This window comes from Ochotona princeps, chromosome 12, assembly GCF_030435755.1.
Source record: "Ochotona princeps isolate mOchPri1 chromosome 12, mOchPri1.hap1, whole genome shotgun sequence".
NCBI classification, from domain to species: Eukaryota; Metazoa; Chordata; class Mammalia; order Lagomorpha; family Ochotonidae; genus Ochotona; species Ochotona princeps.
Genome location: NC_080843.1, coordinates 42,089,031 through 42,110,373, shown reverse-complemented (window position 1 = coordinate 42,110,373; position 21,343 = coordinate 42,089,031). Strand labels below are relative to the sequence as shown.

Sequence of the window (21,343 nt, the reverse complement as noted above, 5' to 3'; positions counted from 1 at the left end):
GAATTCCTGGCCCCTGGCTGTTGGGTTGGGTCTTGCTCACATCAGTCCCAGCTATTATGAGCATCTGGGGTGTGAATCAGTAGATAGAAGTTCTGTGTCTTTCTGTTTGTCACCTTCCCTTTCAAATAACATTAAATCTTAAACAATTAACAAAAAGAGCCCTAATTGAGAGGTCTGAAATGAAAAAGCAGCTTTTCTCCCATCCCACTTTCTCTCAGTCCTGCTGCTCAGAAGCAAATACTTCTTAGAAAAAAGTTTTTACAGGCCCTATGCAATACTCTAGTGGCTAAAATCCTTGCCTTGCACGCGCCAGGATCCCATGTGGGTGCTGGTTCGTATCCCAGCAGCTCCACTTGGCATCCAACTCCCTGCTTGTGCCCTGGGAAGGCAGTAGAGGACGGCCCCAAAGCCTTGGGACTCTGTACCTGCATGGGAGACCTCCTGGCTCCTGGCTCCTGGCTTCGGATCAGCTCAGCTCTGGCTGTTGAGGCCACTTGGGGAGTGAACCAGTAGATGGAAAATCTTTATCTCTCCTTCTCTCTGTAAATCTGACTTTGCAATAAAAATAAATAAATCTTAAAGTTTTTACATTTTTCTTTTTTCTTGGACTCTGTGTTTTGTATTCTACACTGCTAAGAAGGTTTGTGGAAAATGAAATTAGAAGATAAGTTTAGGAGAAAAAAGATGAAACTTATGCATTGAGTGTGTATCCTAGCAATTGAGACACTTGTGTTCCCATGTTGGAGCAGTAGAGTCTGATTCTCAGTTCCAGCTCCTGACTGCGGCTTTCTTGAGAAAGCAGTGTTGACTTTAGGAATAGTTTCTTGCCACCAATGTGGGAGATTTGGATAGAACCCACCACTCCTTGCCACCTGTGGGCCACCCATGTGGGAGATCTGGGTAGAACCTACCACTCCTGGCCAGCTGTGGGCCACTTCTGGCATTTAGAGAGTGAACTCAAGGATAGAAATATGCTTGCTCAAAAAGTAAGTTGATGTTTGGTACTAAAAAATAGGAAACTCAGTTTTTTAATTATATAAATTGTCTTTGAATGCTTTACAGTCATTTCAAAACATTTGTTTTTCAAAATAAAACTTGGGAATTTTCTGTCACAGCTTCATATTTAGAAGCTCTTGAAGGTAGGGTGAACTAATATGACCTTACGCATTAGTATCCTCTATATGATCTTTGTGCCTGTCCAAAGTTGTATAATACAGTTTTGAAACTCTAAATGTAATTGCAGTTGGTTATTTTTTCCAAATTTAAAAAACAGACCATTGGCTGGCCCAAGAAATACTCCTTGTTTTTTATTATAATACTCTTAGTTACTGGAGATAATTGATTTAGTACATTGATAAATAAGAGCAGAAATACATTGGAGATATGCTAAGAAGACAGTAATAATTCTTAGATTCTCAAAATGAATGAGATAATTCTATTTGAAGCCTGTTTGGTCTAAGTGCAGTTATTTTTCTTGAATCATGATGTGCTGGTGGAAGGCCAGTGGGGAACAGGAACCCTGGGGCTGTAAATGGGGGTGCTGGGCCAGGTGGGACAAGAGAGGCCGAGAGATGGGGAACAAGAAGTACAATGTGGGGTTTCTGCTAGTGAGGATGAAAAAGAACATAGAGAGGCTATTAGGAAGGACAGGTGGTAGTGGACCATTTCTGCCATCGTCTGGGTGCTTGAGTTCTTCCTTGAGTCACTATGAGAGAGGGCCTGCCAGATAACCCTGTCCTAAAACACCACGATCGGAACCACATCCTGTTTGATGCACCAGTTAGATTTCTTGAAGGACCTGGTGGCACGGGTAACTGACATGCGAGGATCGGGAAGGACAGCCACGTGGATGGAGACAAGAGCTGTTGCTGGAAGTCAGAAAGCACACAGCGGTGTTGGGAGAATGGTGGGATGAGAAGCAAAGACAAGGAGGAAAAGCTGGAGGGTGAGTCTGGGGACAAGGATGGGAAAGGAAAGAGGAGCTCTGCAGCCTCCTCCTGAGACCAGCCACTCCTCTGCCCACTCTGAGAGCCCTCCAACCCCCTTCTCGCCTTTTGCCTTTGCTCTGCTTTTGCCCCTGGTGCCCCTGGACCCTTCAGCACCTGATGCAGAAGGGAGGAGGACTAGGACACCCCCTACCCTGTGCTGTATCCTGTTTTAGTTGCTTTTTGGGGAGATAGAAGGTGGAGTTATTCTTACATTTATTAAAATATTAAATAAATAAAATGTTTTTCTTTGTAAGAAGATACTCAATTGAGAAAATACTTAAGAGACCATGTGTAACACTGTGAATAAAACTGTTGCCTGTGATGCCAGCATCCCATATGGTTGCCAGTTTGTGCCCTGGCTGCCCGCTTATGATCCTGGAGCAGAAGATAGCCCAAGTGTTTTGGTCCCTGCATCCCCATGGGAGACCCACATGAAGCTCCTAGGTCTTGGCTCTGGCTTGGCCCAGCCCTAGCCGTCGTGACCGTAGGGGAAGTAAACCAGCAAATGAAAGATCTGCTTGTCTCTCTGTCTACCAAATAAAGAAAAAGAAAAAAGAGATGTTACTTTAGGAGCACAACATTGACTGTCAAGTGTGCATTAAGTTCTGTTTTAGGAAAGACTGGTGATCTGAAGCCCCAGTGGGTTTATGGGCAGTAAAATATAAGGAATCATTTTGGGTTCTGACTTGGAGAATAACACTGAAACCAAGTGAAATTATATTTGTAGAGCTTATATTTAGAGCTTACCTAAAAGTTAATCTAAGTAGCTGTATTTACTCAAGGTTACACAGAATATGAGGTATGTGAGTGGTGAATTGAAGTCATTTTTACAGATTATTTTGTTGGGAGACAGGCAGTAATCCTGAGAAGTGAGCACCACTATTTTAGTTAGTTAATTATTCTAATTTTAGTATATGAAGTGAGCACTAGTTACAATTAATTGCAAGTTTGTTAAAATGGTTTGAAGCAGGCAAGATACATTTGTTGAGAATTCTGTTTGGTTTCTATAGAGTGGAGAGTTGAATAGATATGACAATAACAAGTCAAAGTTTAGATATATAGGGAAGTGATCCATATCTCAACACAAAATACTGTTTTATTGACTTTTCATAAACACTCCCCACCATTCCTACATTGTGTTTCTGATACATACTTTGATATATTTTCACATAAACTATTGGGCTATATATAAAACAAGACATAAAGATATAGCAGAGAAGACAGGAAATACTTGACACTTGTATGCTGTATCTTAGTCTCTGCTTCCTGTCAGTTAAACCGCGATGAGAGGAACAGAGACACAGATGTACATTTGCTACTTTAATTTCTCATCAAGGAGGAGACCAGTTAAGTACAAACTGTGTTTCCTTAAACTTTTCTCATTTGTTGATTCCAGGGATCTTGGAGGCTTGTTTTAATATTGTATGGCTTTTATGCATTTTCTAGTGGTAATTAGATGCTTGATAATAGAAAGCAGAAGGAAAACGTTTACATATTCAAAACATGTTTACTTTTGTGACAGTTTTACAGGTCATAAATTTGTGTATTTGGCATAAATTCACTTTGAAGTGATAAACTAATATTTTGATCTTGGAATTTCAGTGTCTGAGCACTTATTTTTATGTATAGCTCTCAAACTTCTGAAGCATTTTATGGTTAACAAACTAAATGATATTTAGGGACAACTTAAGATGAGAGATGATGTGGAAGGTCACAGAAGTTGACTTTTCCAAGAAAATACAATTAGTAAATGATAGAGATGGCACTAGAATGCAATTGTTCTCATGGTGGGCTCTATATCCTGCTTGGGAAACATCCATTTTCACTTACTTAATGTTCTGCTACTTCTCAGTGATTTAAACTTTTAGTATTACCTCTCTTAGTTCCACTTAGAGTACCCCTTTCCCCCTTTCTCTCTTGGAGAAAAGGGGGTGCTACTTATCTCCAAAGAAAGAGCCCATCCTGTATGTGTGTGTTTGCTTCTATTTTGATTTTATTTCTCACAGATATTTATCCCTTTGTTTCCTTATCAATTGGGTAATTTATTTATTTTCATTGCTTTGTTGTTAAGTTTTTCTTCTTCATATTATGTACTAGTTATGGATAAGGATCATGTGTTATTTCTTTTAGATATGTGTTTATTTTTATTGGAAGACCAGATTTACAAAGAGAAGCAGAGAGAGAGAGAGAGAAAGATCTTCCATACACTGCCTCACTCCCCAGATGGCCTCAGTGGCCATAGCTGAGCTGAGCTGAAGCCAGGAGCTTCTTCTGGCACCCATACAGGATACCAGTAGTACAAGGTGGAGGATTAGCCAGTTGAGCCGTGCTGTCAGCCAAGATTATGTATTATTTAACTGGCGTATGGTAAATTTCGTAATGACTTGTTTGGAGGAATATATACATGCACAGTATTTCTCCATTCTGAAATCAGCTAACTAATTAAACGACTATAGAGTATTTCTTTTTTTTAAATTTACTTATTTTTTAATTTCATTGCATTATGTGACACATTTTTTTTAATGCACTGAAATTCCCCCACCCCTCCCGAAACCCTCCCCCCCCTCCACGGTGGATTGCTCCACCTTGTTGCATTTCCATAGTTGAAATTCAGTTGAGATTCTTTCATTGGAGGTTTTGACCAATCATAAAGTCCAGCATGTTATTGTCCTGGTAAGTTCAGTGGCTTCTTGGTGAGACCATCTCTGGTCTGAAGGTAGAACCAGCAGAGTATCATCCCAATCAAGTAAAAAACCCAACATAATATTTACAACCATTTACAACATTATGGCATTAATTGACATAGTATTGATTAACCAATATGTTACTAGGGAAATGCAGGTTCTCGACCGAAACCTGTGACTTCCTCATAGACATTTCAATTTTGGTTTATATTCAACCATGTTCTATATACCTTAAAATGGCTATAGATTGCTATTCAGCTGTCTCTTGTCTATTTCAATGTTAGTATTTAGCATTTTATAGCATTGAAGCATGATTTTGCTGAACCTGGTTGTTTTTCAGGTAGTCTAACTCTATAACTTTAACAGGACAAACGTCAACAGTTTAGGTGAACGTTTTTGGGAGGGGTGTGCAGAGAAATCTTCAACACCCCAGAGAGGAGTAACTGATCTTTGTGTCCCACCCAGTGAATTATAAGTGCATCCCGGCTGGCCGCTTCCTGTTATAGAGTATTTCTTACCAGTTGTCTTTGTGATTTATTTATAAGAAGTAATCTTATGAAAAATTTCTGTCAGGCCCGGCGGCGCAGGGCCTAGCAGCTAAAGTCCTCGCCTTGAACGCACCGGGATCCCATGTGGGCGCCGGTTCTAATCCCAGCAGCTCCACTTCCCATCCAGCTCCCTGCTTGTGGCCTGGGAAAGCCAAAGCTTTGGGACCCTGCACCTGTGTGGGAGACCTGGAAGAGGTTCCTGATTCCCTGGCTTTGGATCGGCACAGCATCGGCCGTTGCGCTCACTTGGGGAGTGAATCATCGGACGGAAGGTCTTCCTCTCTGTCTCTCCTCCTCTCTGTATATCTGACTTTGTAATAAAAATTAAATAAATCTTTTTTTAAAAAAAGTTTCTGTCCTGCTTCAGCTACCCTCCCCAGTGTGTTTCTCCTGTTAACAAAAATCATGTGTCCTAGTGAAGTTATTACCCTGTCCCAATTAAAAGTAGTTGTAAATTGGACCTCTGAAAAAGATGACTGAAAAATAGCTTAGTTATCTTAGGTTGGAGAACATCAGAAGTCTTTTATTTGGGACTTTACTATAGAAGGTGCCTATTCTTCATTATGTGCTTGTTTTTCCACTGAGTGGAAGGAATAATTTGCAGAACCACCTGCTTCTTCTCTGTCTTATTTTGTGTTGTCTCTTAAGTTTGGTGTGCCCCAGTAAGAAATTTTCTTTTTTCTTTTCTTTTTTATTTTTGCTTTTAGATTGAAGTGTTTTTATTAGCAGAGTAAAACTTTTGGCAGGGAGGGCTTAGTTGAGACCCACCTGTTCATATTATGCTGTTTTGATGAATAATTTTTTCAGCTGATAATTAAAAAAGGATACCATATTTTAAAAATCAGAATATCATAAAAAAGTAACCCAAACCTAAGAATTCAAATCTGCTTTTTTTTTTTTAAAGAATTATTTGTTTTTATTGGAAAGAGCAGCCAGGACATGAACTGCTAGCCATATAGAATCCTGGTGCTTGCAAGGTTAGAATTTAGCCACTAGGCCATCGTGCCAGGACCCTCAAATCTACTTTTTAAAGATTGAAGGAAAAATTATGAAGCTAGGTAAGTTTAATTAAGGAGTTTAAGAAGAAGCCAATTCAGTAGTTCTCTTATTTATTAAATCTTTTTTTTTTTTAAAGATTTATTTTTATTACAAAGTCAGATATACAGAGAGGAGGAGAGACAGAAAGGAAGATCTTCCGTCCGATGATTCACTCCCCAGGTGAGCCGCAATGGGCCGGTGCTGTGCCGATCCGAAGCCGGGAACCTGGAACCTCTTCCAAGTCTCCCACGCGGGTGCAGGGTCCCAATGCATTGGGCCGTCCTCGACTGCTTTCCCAGGCTACAGGCAGCGAGCTGGATGGGAAGTGGAGCTGCTGGGATTAGAACCGGCGCCCACATGGGATCCCGGTGCGTTCAAGGCGAGGACTTAAGCCGCTAGGCCATGCCACAGGGCCCTATTTATTAAATCTTGATCTAGTGGGGCCACTGTTGTCCTGTGGCAGGTTAAGCAGCTGTGCTTCCAATCCAGCTTCTTCTGTCCTTTGTTTTTTCTGTGTGTTATTTATTGGTGAAGGTCGTATGTATTTGTTTTTAAATCAAAAGATGTATGTATGTTGCTTTGATTGTAGTAAAGGCAAGTTTCACATCGTTTGCTTCTAGGAAGCTAGTGCAGCATTCTATAAAATGCAATCACACACAAAAAATGAGAATACATCTTCTACAATTTGATGAAAAAATTCATTAAGAGAATTTTTAAAAGCTTCTGTTTATTTGAAAATTGAAGCAGACTCATCCATTGGCTTCCTCTAAAAATCCCTGCAATAACCCTGACTGGAGTGGCCCAAACCAGGAGCCAGGAACTCAGATGGGGTCTCCCACATAAGTGGGCAGGAACCCAACTATTTGAATCATCCCTTGCTGCCTCCCAGGGTGTGAGTTAGCAGGCAGCTGGAATTGGAATGGAGTTGGACTTGAGCTTATGCACTCTAGTATGGGATGTAGGCATCTCAAGGGGTATCCTAACTGTTGTGTCAAATGCATGTCCCAGAGATACTCGCATACCATATTGAAGCACTACTCTCTTCAAATTCCAACATTTTGACAATGCTGTGAAGGCTCAAATACTTAACTTCTGTGACCTATATTGTAGACATGGATAAAGTTCCCAGCTCATAGCTTGGGCCTGACTCAGCCTGCCTGTTGCAAGCATGTGGAGAGTGAACCAGTGATGAGCGATCTCTGTGTGTCTCTCTTTCAAGTAAAATAAATAAATGAGAAAAATAATGTGTTCTTTGACCATGCGGCCTAATTTGACTTTCAACATAGAGGGTACTCTTTTTTTTTTTTTTTAATTTATTATTTTTAATTCATTAATTACATTGTATTATGTGACACAGGAGGGTACTCTTAAAAACTGCCAAAATTATATTCATTAATTAAGAATACATTGAAAAACTATGATGTCTTTTCATTTCAAATTGTTTACCAGATAGGACATAGTAAATAATTACTGAATAACTTACAAAAATGAACTTTGTACTCAATTTTGCTACAGTACATGTTGTGACTTGGGTTTGATTTAGCTGATTATGATAACTTGTAGGGAAGGTTTTAGACACTTGTCCCTTTGCTGCCCTTTGTTTCCCCGCACCAGTGTCTGGCAGATAGGTCCCTAGTGCGTGTTTGTTGAACAAATAAGAAATACATGTAGTATTAATAAAATAAGAACCATCTACTATAAAGGAAAAGATAGTACATGTGTCATTCTTGAAGGTAGTTGTAAAGTGAATGCTTTTTTTTTAAATCCCAGTATGTTTTTCCATTATTAAACTTCAATTCATTGAAAATCAAATTAGAAATCAAAGCGAAATGGAAGCCCTGAGATTACTCCAAGCAAATCTGCCTTGCCTGAGCCTGTCTTTGGATTTCTGATTTGTTATCACCTCTTTCCTAATCTTTGAGAATGTGTGAAATTTCTTGTATCTGCAAAATCATTAGTAGGTATTTAGATGTTTGAAGATTAGGTAAAGTAATGTGACATGAGGTATTCCATCAAGTGATAATGTAATGAACTTTACTGTGTTGTTTTATAATTTCTCAGTGTACTTATACTCTTTAAGTATTTTGTTGTTGTTTAAGATTTATTTATTTAAAAGGCAGAGTTAGAGAGATAGAGAGATGCTATGTCTGCTGTTCACTCCCCAAATGGCCAAAATGTCTGGGGCTGGGGCTGAGCACAGCTAAAACAAGAAGCTGAAATCCCATCTGTGCCTCCTATATGGGTGCAGGGAATCTAACATCTTGGGCCCTCTTTCTTTACTTTCCCAGGCACATTGTAGAGAGAGAGATTGGAAGTGAAGCAGCCAATGGGATGCTAGCATTACAGGGGCAGTTCAGTATGCTGTGCCACAATGCCAGCCCCAGTGCTGAAATATTTCTTAAAATCAAAAAGGTGATTGTTGTGTAGACAACCTTGATTTTCTCAAGTTTCCAAGAGAACTACAAAGCTGCAAATTATCAGACATTTCATCTAAAGGTCTAGATTGGGATGCCATTTTCACAGGAGCATCTTTCTTCTGAACATTACCCTGAAAGTGATGTTTTTTGACTTTTGGTGGTATCCGTTTCTTTGCTTTCTTCTTTAATGTTTACTTCTCTTTCTTTCCCTCCTTCCCTCCCTCCCTCCCTCCCTTCCTTTTTTTCTTTCTTTCAAGATTTCTTTATTTCTTTTCAAAGAGTTACAGAGAGAAAGAGAGACAAAAATCTTCTGTCCATTGGTTCACTCCCCAGATGACCCAGTGGCCATGGATGGGCCAGGTAAAAGCCAGGAATTTCATCCAAATCTACCCTATGCGTAACAGACATTCAAACATTTGGACTGTCTTCTGTTTTTCTCAGGCCATTAGCAGGGAGCTGGGTTGAATGAATGTGGAGAAGCCAGGGCATGAAAAGAATAGAAGTGAAAGGCAGGAAGGGAGGGAAAATATCTCATTTACTGATCCACTCCCTAGCTACCCACAACAGCTAGGGTTAAGTCAGACTAAAGCCAAGAAGCAGGAACTTCATCTAGGTCTTCCATGTGGATGGCAGGAGCCCAAGTCCTTCGACCATCATTTACTGCCTCCCAGCTGCATTAGTGTAAGAAGCTGCATCAGAAGGGAATAGCTGGGACTTGAGCAAGGCACTCCAATAGAGGATGTATGATATACAGGCATCCCAAGCAGAGGTTTATTCTGGGGACCACAATGCCTGGCCAACTTTGATTATTTTGTATTCTTTTCATTCTCTTGATTCTTAACAGTTACAAACACTATGTTATCTTTACCTTTTCTTGTAGTCTGCTTTTTCTTAAATTTGGGAGACTTAGTTACAGAAAGAGGGAGAGACAGAGATCTTCATCTGCTGGTTATTTACCAAATGGCCAGGATAGCTGGGACTGGGCCAGGGTGAAGCCAGAAACCAGGAGTTTGATCTGGGTCTCGCACGTGGGTGTGGGGACTCGCACATTTGTCACAGTGGCAGGGAGCTGGGACTCAAACTGGCACCCATATGGAATGCTAGTGCTGCAGGTGGCAGTGTATAATGCTATGCCACAGTGCCAGCAGCCTGTCTTCCTTTTAAGTTTAGATTCTACTTTGTGAAGTATTTCCTTGACTTGTGATCACCTCCTTCTGAAATAATAAAATATACCAATTTAGCAGCATTTAATTCTAACTTATGACATATGATTGTCTCTCTTGTTCTTCTGAACTGTATTGTAAGCTTCCTGGGAACAAGGCTATATACTAACTTTTTGTGTTTTCTACAATACTGATCTTAAGGAAGGTTCAATAGATATTTATCAACTTTTACTAGCAAGTCAGTCAGTAGTAGCAGAGTAGCAGAGATGTGTCTGAAGAATAGACCTTTCGATTACCTCTGTTTATAAATCAAACAGGCATAATACGTTTACGTAGTATTAGGAAAACCTAATAGCAAGATCATTATTGCACTTTAGTTAACAGTAAATTGAAAAGAATATATAGTGTTCTGAATACATTCAAGAACATAATTAGTTATAGGAGTAGTATGTAGGATTTTTTTTCTGGGGCCCAGCGTGATGGCCTAGCGCTAAAATCCTTGCCTTGAAAGTGCCAGGATCCCATATAGGCGCTGGTTCTAATCCCAGCAGTTCCACTTCCCATCCAGCTCCCTGCTTGTGACCTTGGAAAGCAGTCGAGGACAGCCCAATGCCTTGGGACCCTGCATCTGTGTAGGAGACCCAGAGGAAGTTCCTGGCTCCTGGCTTTGGATCGGTGCAGCACCAGCCCATTGCGGCCACTTGGGAAATGAAACATTGGACGGAAGATTTTCCTCTCTGTCCCTCCTCCTCTCTGTATAACTGAGTTTGTAATAAAAAATAATAATCAAAAATATTATTTTAAAAAGATTTTTTTCTGTATAGAATTATACAGTAGGCTTATACAAATTCATTTGTAACTTATAAATATGCAGCACCTATATTTGTGCCAGAATAATAAGCCCATGCTTTTCAATTTTTTCTTCTTATGGTTTTGGTATTGGTTGCTTTTTGCTTTTATTAAGTTTAGAAGCTTTGGGTAGGGCCCAGCACAGTAGCCAGATTGGCTAACCCACCACTTGCAAGCACCAGCATCCCACATGGATGCCAGTTTGTGTCCCAGCTGATCCATCTCCCATCTAGCTCCCTACCTGTAGCCTGGGAAAGCAGAGGAGGATGACCTAAAGCCTTGGGACCCTGTGCCCTTGTGGGAGATCTGGAGGAAGTTCCTGGCTCCTGGATTTTGAATCAGCTCAGCTCTGGCCTTTGTGGAAGTGAACCAGCAGATGGAAGATCTTACTCTCTCTTTGAAAAATATGCCTTTGTAATAAAAATATATAAATCTTTTTTAAAGATTTATTTATTTTTATTGGACAGGCGGATATACATAGAGGAGGAGAGACAGAGAGAAAGATCTTCCGTCCAATGGTTCTCTCCCCAGGCGGCCGCAATGGCTGGAGCTGAGTCAATCTGGAGCCAGGAGCTCTTCTGGGTCTCCCACATGGATGCAGGGTCCCAAGGCTTGGGACCATCCTCAACTGCTTTCCCAGGCCACAAACAGGGAGCTGAATGGGAAGTGGGGCCTCTGGGATTAAAACTGGCACCCATAAGGGATCCTGGTACTTTCAAGGCAAGGACTTTAGCCTCTAGGCCACCATGCTGGGCTCTTCTTCTATGTTTCAAGAGTTTTATAGTTTTGCATTTAACATGTAAGCCTGTGATCCATTTTGAATTATATTTGCAAAAGGAGTAAGGCCTGAATATAGGTTGCTAATTTTGCATGTGAATGTTTACTTATTCCAGCATGATTTGTTAAAAGAATTATCTTCTCTCCATGGTATTGCCTTTATTTCTTTGTCAGAGGCTCCTTGTCCACATTTTTGTGGGTCTCTTTGGGGGCTGCTAATTGTGTTCTGTTAATCTTCTCTTTCACAAAAACTCCATTGTGTTTTAGTGTAGCTTAGAAGGTTTGTTTTTAAGCTTGGTTCATGGAGTATTCTCATTCACTTTTTCAATATAGGTAATCAAATATTCTGTCTGACTGCAGTGTCTCACACTGTTGCCATACCATGATCCTCTCAATGGAAGCCATTGATTTGTGTTATATAGAGAAGTTACTCATATTTTCAGTTTTGATAAGAGGCTCCTACTGCAGGATGAAGAGCCACTGGATGTGAGTAGACAGAGTAGAGGTAATGAGGGCTCCATGGATACATGCATGAAGCAGCCAGCACCACTAATGCAGTCTGTGGCCAGAAAGGGGTTTAAATGGTCTTTAAAGTTAACCTTTAGCTCATGGCGTGTCTCTTTAAGAGTGGAACTTCTCGTGACATTATAGTTTCTATAGAAGAGTGTTATGCAATGTGAAAATTAGAGATGGGGCAGCTAGTAGTGCAGTAAAATCTTCTGGAGTACCTTCTAAACATATCTGCTCAATGGCACTGTGCAGTGAAACTCTGGTACTGGTGTGAATCTGCTCTTTAATATGTGGAAACCCACTGTGCTAGTGCATATATACTTCTCTTCCCTTCCCTTCTCTTCTCTTCTCTTCTCTCCTCTCCTCTCCTCTCCTCTCCTCTCCTCTTCTCTTCTCTTCTCCTTTTCTTTCTTTTTCTTTTTTTCTTTTTTTTCTCCCCCCTGAGGAAGGGAAAATCCTAGCCAGAAGAATAAACACCCACAGAAATGAAACAGAATTTCTCTGCAAGTTAATGCTTGTTTATTGTAGAGAGAAATTCTTTAGCTGCCCAAACAGGTTTTACTGATAAGGACATTTTAACATGCTTTTGTTCCCTGGCCAGGTGTGTTTTGTCAGAGTTCAGATTTTGGATACTAGAAAGAAAGAGTCTTTTACTTGATTTTTAAAGTTTACTGAAAAGCAGTTATTGACATTTTGATAGTTAACTTTCAGCATTTTTGAGAAAGGAGAGAAATTCAAAATGTTGCCATGACCAAAGTTAAAACATTCTCTTTGAATACTGATGGTTATTTCTCTTTTCATTTTTAATTATGTTATTTTCAGTACATGCTCTGAAAAGGAGTTAATCCTGGGAGCACAGGTATGGACAGGTCTAGGTATGTGATCTGTTTGGCTGCTTTGCAAGGTGCTATAAATGCTGTGTGAGTGTAATCTAATGCCAGGTCGGCCCCAGTGGCCAATGATGGAAAGTGGAGAACTATGTGAAAGAACCGGAATTTCAAGTCTGGGTAGTGAGTAATTGCAGTCTGCCCGAGAGTCCTGGAACTGCTCATCTGAGTGTCAGCAAAAAGGCAATGGCATAGAGAAGTCAGCTTGTTTGGCTTGATCATACTGAGTTTTTTTCTTTTTCTATTTAGTATGGTTGCAGCTAAGGTGAGCTTGTCAGGTTGCCAAGACTTACTTTGACTTTACAACAGTCACAAGAAATTGGCTAGAGACTTAATTTATAAAATATATCTGGTTGTAAATTATATCAAAATTGGTTGCATTTGATAAAAGTCTGGGTACTTCCCTCTTCCCTCTCTGCCCCATTAAATAATCCCCAAGATGAAGGATACCCTGCCTCCAATTTAAAAAATACCCAATTTAAAGAATGCCCAACTTAAAGGAGCTATGTGGGTTAGCTATTTAAGAGACGTTGATGATAATACATTCTATAGTATCAAAATAGATTCCAAAAACGTATTTTAAAATTTTTCTATACTTTCTTAAAATACTTGAATATTTGAAAAAAAAAAAGAGATTGGGGTATAGAAGGTAGTTTCTTTTTAGAATAAAATTATGATAATATTGATTACAATCAGGAGTGATGTTTGCCTTATAATTTATTTTTTGCATCAGTTTTGTGGACAGCATGTGATTTTGGGAGGGCTATAATGGAGATTTCTTCCAAAATTGTGGTTCTTTCCCTTATTCTGTAGGATCTGAGAGATGATTCCGCCTATTTGGGGAGGTCCACATTTGTTTGAAACTACATTTTGGTGTCTTGTTTTCTCCTTTTTCACTTTTTGATGTGGATAATAGCAATAATAACTAAATAAATAGAAAGGAAAATTAATAAGTAATCATCTATTTGTTTTCTTTTTTTATAAAGATTTATTTATTTTTATTACAAAGTCAGATATACAGAGAGGAGGAGAGACAGAGAGGAAGATCTTCCATCCAATGATTCACTCCACAAGCGGCCGCAATGGCTGGTTCTGCGCCGATCCAAAGCCAGGAGCTAGGAAGTTCCTCCAGGTCTTCCCCCCGGGTGCAGGGTCCCAAGGCTTTGGGCTGTCCTTGACTGCTTTCCCAGGCCACAAGCAGGGAGCTGGATGATAAGTGGAGCTGCTGGGATTAGAACCGGCAACCATATGGGATCCCAGTGCGTTCAAGGTGAGGACCTTAGCCACTAGGCCCTGCGCCGGCCCATAATCATCTGTTTCAAAGTGTTTTTTAGTAAGTTATTAGGCCATGATAGCCTTACCCAAAAGGCTTATAAGGACCCTTCATAATGGCTTAACTGACTAATCCTCCCCTTGTAAAGGGCTTGGATCCTGTATGGGCACTGGTTCACATCCTGGCTGCTCCACTTACCTCCCATCTCTCTGCTAATGACCTGGGAAAGCAGTGGAGGATGGCCCAAAGCTTTGGGACCATGCATCCAAGTGGGACACCCAGAAGAAGTTCCAGTCTCCTGACTTCGAATTGTCTCAGCTCTGCCATTGCAGCCACTTGGGGATGGAGGGAAAATGTTTGTCTCTGTCTATTCTCTCTGTAGATCTGACTCTCTAATAAAAATAGTAATTTTTATTCAAATGATGAAATTTGAGGCTTATACCCAACTGGATGATTTCTCAGAACTATATGTACGAGTTAGCTGCCTCTGTCTGTGTCATGAATGAACAGTTTTCACTTACTGTTTTCCTTGCTATTTTTATAATTTTGAAACTTTGTTTTTTAAGATTTACCTATTTGAAAGGTTGACAGAGAGAAAGGAAGAGACAGAAAGAGATCTGTTATCTAGTGGTTTACTCCCCCAAATGGCTACAACAACCAGTGCTAAGCCAGGGTGAAGCCAGGAGCCTGAAACTCCATCTTTGTCTCCATGGCAAGCCCAAGTGCTTAGACCATCTCCTGCTGCTTTCCCAGGAGCATTAGCAGGGACTTGGATAGGAACATTGCAGCTGGGACTCAGATTGCTGGGATGCCAGCCACACTGTGTCACAACCCAACTCGAGCCCTGAAACAACAGAGTTTTTTCCTTCTCTTTCTAGATATCTTCTTTTATTTCTTTTTCTCTCCCTTTCTTCCTTCTTGCCTTCGTTCCTTCCTCCTTTGTTTCCTTCTGTCCTTCCTTTTCTCTCTCTCCCCCTTTCTTTCTCTTTTTTCTTCCTTTCTTTCCCTTTCTTTTCCTTCCTTCCTGCCTCCTTTTTTCATGTTTTTTTACAAAGGTCAAGTGGGCACTGGATTCCTGTTAGGATGGTTGAGGTGGCTCAGTCCTGCAACGTGTGCTTCAGGATTGGACTACCCATCTATGTGATTTTTCCTGAGGCCAGAGATGGAGTGCAGTGGTCTAGTTGGGGAGCCTCTTAAGGAACCTCACCTGGAAGGTCTTCAGACCTTGCTCTTGTGAGTGCCAGCTGGTACAGAATTGGACTCAGTTGGCCCTCTGCACCAGACAATACATGTAACAGTGGGTGCAGCAGCTGGTCAGTTCCACCCCCAGCCCTGTCTCTCATGCCAAGCTAGCCAAACCTAGCCCAGTCCACCCTTATGCCTGCCTTTTGGCACAATGGTGGACGCCATGGCCTTGTTGTGGTGACCCTGAAGAACCCTTACCTGGCCCGCCCCTGACCTGCTTTGCACACGTGTCAGCAGATGCTGTGGTCTAGCCCAATCTCGCCTGCTCTCAGCCCCAATTTTTTTTTTGCTTAAAAACAATGTATATCTGAGAACTATTAATACAGTACATTTTTTTTTGTTCTTCAACTTAATGATGAGTAAATTTAAATTTCTCATGTACTGAGGACCCTAACAGTGTTTTGGAGGAGAGCAGAAATCTTTTTAATGCTTTATAAAAACATTATTTCTGAGTTTTTTAAAATGTATTTATTTATTTATTTATTAGAAGGCCAGAATTAGAGAAAGATCTTCCATGTACTGGTTCACTCCCAAAATTTTAGTCAGGTCAACAAAGCAAGGAACCTAAAACTCCACCCGGTCTTTCATGTTGGTGGTAGGGACCCAGGTAAACATGCCATCTTTGCTTTTTTCAGGCTTATTAATTATTAGCTGGATCGGACACTCACATGGGATGCAAACTTGCAGGTTGCAGCTTCATCTTCCGAGCCACAACATTGGCCTCTGAAAACACTTTTTTCCCCCCCTGTTCATTTAGCGTTTTCCCCTTTTATTGGGGCAAATTTGAAGAAGTGGAAGATGTGTAGTTTTGGACATATTTAGATATGCTGTTTTTGGAGGGCACTGATGTGGATGTATCTAATGCTGGATTTAAAGATCAGAAACTGGGCTACAATTGGAGACTTTTACAATTTTCATGTATATGCTTACCTAAATTTATGTTTACACCTTTTAGCTAAACTGATTTTATTTATTACAAAGTCAGATATACAGAGAGAAGGAGAGACAGAGAGGAAGATCTTCCATCCAATGATTCACTCCCCAAGTGGCCACAACAGTTGGTGCTGTGCTGATCTGAAGCCAGGAGCCAGGAACTTCCTCCAGGTCTTCCCCCCGGGTGCAGGGTTCCAAGGCTTTGGGCCATCCTCGATTGCTTTCCCAGGCCACAAGCAGGGAGCTGGATGGGAAGTGAAGCTGCCAGCATTAGAACCGGTGCCCATATGGGATCCTGGGGCATTCAAGGTGAGGACTTTAGCTGCTAGGCCACACCCCGGTCCATGTTCAATTTAAAATCAGTTTAGTGGGCCCCGGGGCGGTAGCCTAGTAGCTAAAGTCCTCACCTTGAATGCCCCAGGATCCCATATGGGCGCCGGTTCTAATGCTGGCAGCTTCACTTCCCATCCAGCTCCCTGCTTGTGGCCTGGGAAACAGTTGAGGATGGCCCAAAGCTTTCTGACCCTGCACCCGCGTGGGAGACCCGAAAGAGGTTCCAGGTTCCCCGCTTCGGATCGGCGCGCATCGGCCGTTGTGGCTCACTTGGGGAGTGAATCATCGGACGGAGGATCTTCCTTCCTCCTCTGTCTCTCCTGCTCTCTGTATATCTGACTTTGTAATAAAAATAAATAAATCTTTAAAAAAAATTGAACAGTATACACATACACAGAGTGAGCTCCCATGCATTGCTGTGGACGTTTTGTTTGCTTCAATGACTAGGCCAAGGTCAAAGCTGAAAACCAAGAACTCAGTGCTTTCCAGGAGCTGCCTACTTGAGCCAGTACCTGCTGTCTTCCAAGGCATGCATTAGCAGGAGGCTGGAATCGGGAGTGGAACCAGGACCTGAACCCACAGACTCAGATAAGGAATGCAGGCTCAGGTACATCAACTGACACCTTCATCACTATGCCAACCATCTACCCCTGTTGTATATTCTCAAGATTTCAATAGATTTATGTACTATAGTCAGACAGTTCTGATTCAGGAAATGAGAATTGTAGTTACAGTTTTCTTAGGTTTGTAAATTGTGAGACATTGGGACCTTAGATTTTATTTTTTACTCAATGAAAAATGAGGTAATAGATGTGGACTTTGTCTTGTCTGTTACTGGAAAAGTTTAAAAACCTGAGCTCTGTCAAATGCTTGAGATAGTGGCCAGTGCCGTGGTATACATAATAGGCGAGGCCTCCGTCTGCTGTGCCTTTATCCCATGTGGAAGCTGGTTCATGTCCAGCTGCCCCACTTCCGACCCAGCTCCCTGCTAACGGCCTGGGAAAGCAGAGGATGGTCTCTGCACCCATGTGGAAGACCAGGAGGAAGTTCCTAGCACCTGATTCAGATTGGCCTAGTTCCAGCTGTTTGGACCATTTGGAGAGTAAATTAGTGGACGGATGTTCTCTCTCTGTCTTTCTCCCCTTCTATGTTTCTGCTTTTCAAATAAAAATAAAACAAATCTTTAAACTTCTCTGACAAGATAGGCATTATATAGTGGGTTAGGCCATCACTTGTGAGTCTCATATTTCATATCAGAATACCTGGGATTTGAGTCCCACCTCTGCCTCTAATTCAATCCAGCTTCCTGTTAATGAGCAGGGAGGGCTACAGATGACAGCTCAAGTACTGAATTCCTGCCACCCACATGGGAGACCTGGAGGAATTTCTTGGCTCCTGGCTTTGACTCTAGTTGTTATCTGGTAAGTAAACTAGTGGACTTAGGATATCTTGCTCTCTCTCTGTTGCTTGGCCTTTCAAATATATAAAAATGAACAAACATCAAGATATATAATGTGTACAGGTGATACTTCTGGAGCAAGAACCAGAAAATTGATTCCTAAGAATTACGCTGATGGTTTGCTTTACTTTTACACAGAGGTTCATAAACTGAGAATGTGTAAATCAACAAAATCATGTCTTTCTCCACCCCCAACAATTGGCTTAGTGATTGTGCAGAGCCATTTCAGTTTGGGTTTATTAGTGTGAGTTAGAAATATACTATATCTATACTGTAAAGTATAGATAAATTGCTTGCATTCCTTATTTTTCAAATTTTTGAGCGATGGTTATTAAAGCATGATAATAATGTGGAAGCGTTTGTAAGAGAAGTACATGACTGCAATGGAAAAGAAAGTGAAACTTAACTGTTTATATAAACTGAATAAACTTCAGCTTACAGACTTAGACACACAGGGACTCCTCAGCCTTCCCCATGTTGGTTGTTAATATACTGTTGTTTTGTACTTACTAACAAAGAGATTTGGAAATAGCCTTTTGGAACCTAATATTTTACAGAGAACTTTTGCATTAGGAAACATTTCTTTATTCTGGTTATATTTTCTTGGTGTGGTTTTTCAAATTTATAATCATAGCTTTCCTTTTTTTATGAGAGTACTTCAGTTATCCATTTTAAAAGTATGTGGATCTAAAATACCAAATAGCTATTTAAGCCAGTATCTATTTTTATAATGCTTTTTAAATCATGACCTAGGATATATAACACAAGTTTAGTGGGATCAGAAAGTATTTTAGAGAGTGATTACTTCCTCAGAAGACATTTTGCTCTAATTATCTTTGTGCCTGATCACTGTCTTGGCAAAAACATAGGCAGTCAGATATTTATTCAGTTGGATTAGGGGGTGCACAGTTTTCAAATGAGACTTGGCAAAGTATTAAGTTGGTGTAATAGAGTCAGGTGGGTTTTTTTTTTTTAATTTTTATTTTTCATGTTACAGTTTCATAGACTCATGGGTTCTCCCTTGAGTGGTGTGTTGTTTTTAATGGGAGCATTCTGAACTACAGATTGAAGCATGTAAGTGGGGATATGTTGTGGTACAGTTGAGACCTGAGTGGAGCATTGAAAAATGGAGAAGAGAGTTTGTTCTAATTAGGGTAATTAACAGAAACTGAGAAGGGAGGCCATGAATGTAGCTTGTGCTGGAATACAGGAAATAAAGTCTCTATGGTAAAGGAATTTGGTTGGGTGATAATTTAAGGAAGATAATGTGAGTAACCTTTGTAGAAGACTAAATATTTTATCTTGTGTTCATATGATTTTCTGTGATTATAGTGAGACTTTTTTTCTTTCAGATATGGTACCTATCAAAACTCAAAAAGCCAGCAGTATGTGCTAAAAATACTTTTCCAAAGTTAGAGCTGAACTATATTAAAATGGGTGGAGCAGATGGGAATGGGGAATTGCTGAGTTGGAATTAAGTATAGTGAGTAAAAATATGTAAAGTTATTCTTAATTCTTATTTTAATTTCTAGTTGGGTAAATTGTAGTGATATGTGGTTATCCCCAGAGCCTGGAATATGCAGGATATTGACTTTACTGAAATTAGGAAATCAGTTGTATGATTTGGCCAGCACATAATAGCTGGTCTTAAGTTTTCAGGGGAACTGAGTGACCATGTCAGCTTAATCTATAAACTTGGTTCTTTAAAATTATTAGGAAATTAATGTCATTCCCCCTCATTTTTTGGATTATATGTATTAAAATTTTGTTATTTTGAAGAACATGATGTTAATCTGATTCTATTTACCTATTTGCCTTTTCATGTCGTATTTATGTCCATAGCCACTTGATGAAATATTTTATAAAGTTGAAATAAACATCTGAATTAAAATATCTTTCTTTTTGCTTATAATGGTAACTTCAAAAAATCCAAACATCTTTCACTGGTAGATTTAAAGCATTTTTCCCTCCACTGTGAAATGATTTTCCCTCTGAAGTTGCGTTTCTGTTTTTCTGCTATTGTAAACTGCAGTTCTTTGCATGTTCTAATTTGCCATGACGTGGTCAAGTGCTGTTTCCTTCCTGTTGCTTGCAAGCCCGTGCTAGAGATAAGGATACATTTCAGTACATTAGAAAAGAAGCCACTGAAGACAGACTTAAGCATGGTAACTCTAAAAGCATTTTACTTCACAGTAAGAATAGGAAGGGTGGGCTTTTAATTTCTGAGTATTTTAAAAATACTTTAGGATAGTACTTACCAACCTTAAACTTATTACATTTTAGATTCTAGTATATATTAAACCTTACAGAAATATTGAGTGTTTCTGTTAAAAACAAAAGTACACATTATGAAGTTACTTTGTTGGTAGACTGTCCGGTTAGTGGAAAGGACATCGGATGCGCTTTATTGAGGTTATAAAGCTCATTATTGTTGCTGGATTGTTTCTCTATTTTTTGTTTTGTTGTTTTAAAGTACCTGGTATTTTTAACTGTTTAACTGTGGAAAGATAAAGAAAGACTTCCTCTTTTGCAATCAAAAGTAATCATATTGTAGCAGGAATGGAGTATTCAGAGAAAATATGTATCTGCTGTCAAAAAAGAAACCGCTTGTAAGTAGTGTGGATTTTCTTTTAAAAGATTATGAAAAAGCCTCTTTTAAAAAAATGGAAAAAAGAAAGCAACAAAAAAGAAGCGAGTTTGAGGACACTATGTTGTGTATTAGCTGTTATGTTCTGCATGGATAATTGGTCTTTCATAACTACACTGAACTTTTATTTTTCAGGTCAAGAAGCTTGAGAAAACTTTCAGCAAAATTGCCTGAGTTTGAGTAGAATATCATTGAAACCAGAGCATTTGAAACACCTTTGCTGAAGAAAACTTACGGTCACAGTTATTTGACAAGCTCAGCTGAGGATTTTACCCGCATCAGTCACCATACTGTGCTGCCCATAATTGAACCCGTTCGCAGTTTTTCTCATGTGGATCTAAGGGGGAATGTTTTATTATGGCTGCTGTTGTCCAACAGAACGACCTAGTATTTGAATTTGCTAGTAACGTCATGGAGGATGAACAACAGGTAGGAAATCTAGAAAAAAAAATAGATTTTAATGTATGATTGTTTCATTTGTATCAAAAAACTATTTGAAGATAATAGTTGAATTTAAGTTAAATTTAAAAATGTAACATTTGAAAGTAATGGGATATTACATTTTAAGTACCAATTCATTAAGTTAAAATCT

The 21,343-nt window shown here is 39.9% G+C and overlaps 1 protein-coding gene across 4 annotated transcripts in view; it reads left to right on the top strand.

Moving 5' to 3' along the window:
- Positions 1 to 21,343, top strand: part of ELF1 (E74 like ETS transcription factor 1) — an 86,839-nt gene that overhangs the window by 22,526 nt on the left and 42,970 nt on the right. For 2 of the 4 annotated variants that reach the window (XM_058670676.1, XM_004577448.2), the window contains exon 2: positions 20,887 to 21,180. In XM_058670676.1, the coding sequence (XP_058526659.1) occupies positions 21,109 to 21,180 (72 nt within the window). In that variant the 5' untranslated portion in view covers positions 20,887 to 21,108. Of the gene's footprint in view, positions 1 to 1,797; positions 1,946 to 20,613; positions 20,714 to 20,886; positions 21,181 to 21,343 lie in introns of those variants that run through there. The other 2 variants (XM_058670678.1, XM_058670677.1) reach the window with 2 other exon arrangements.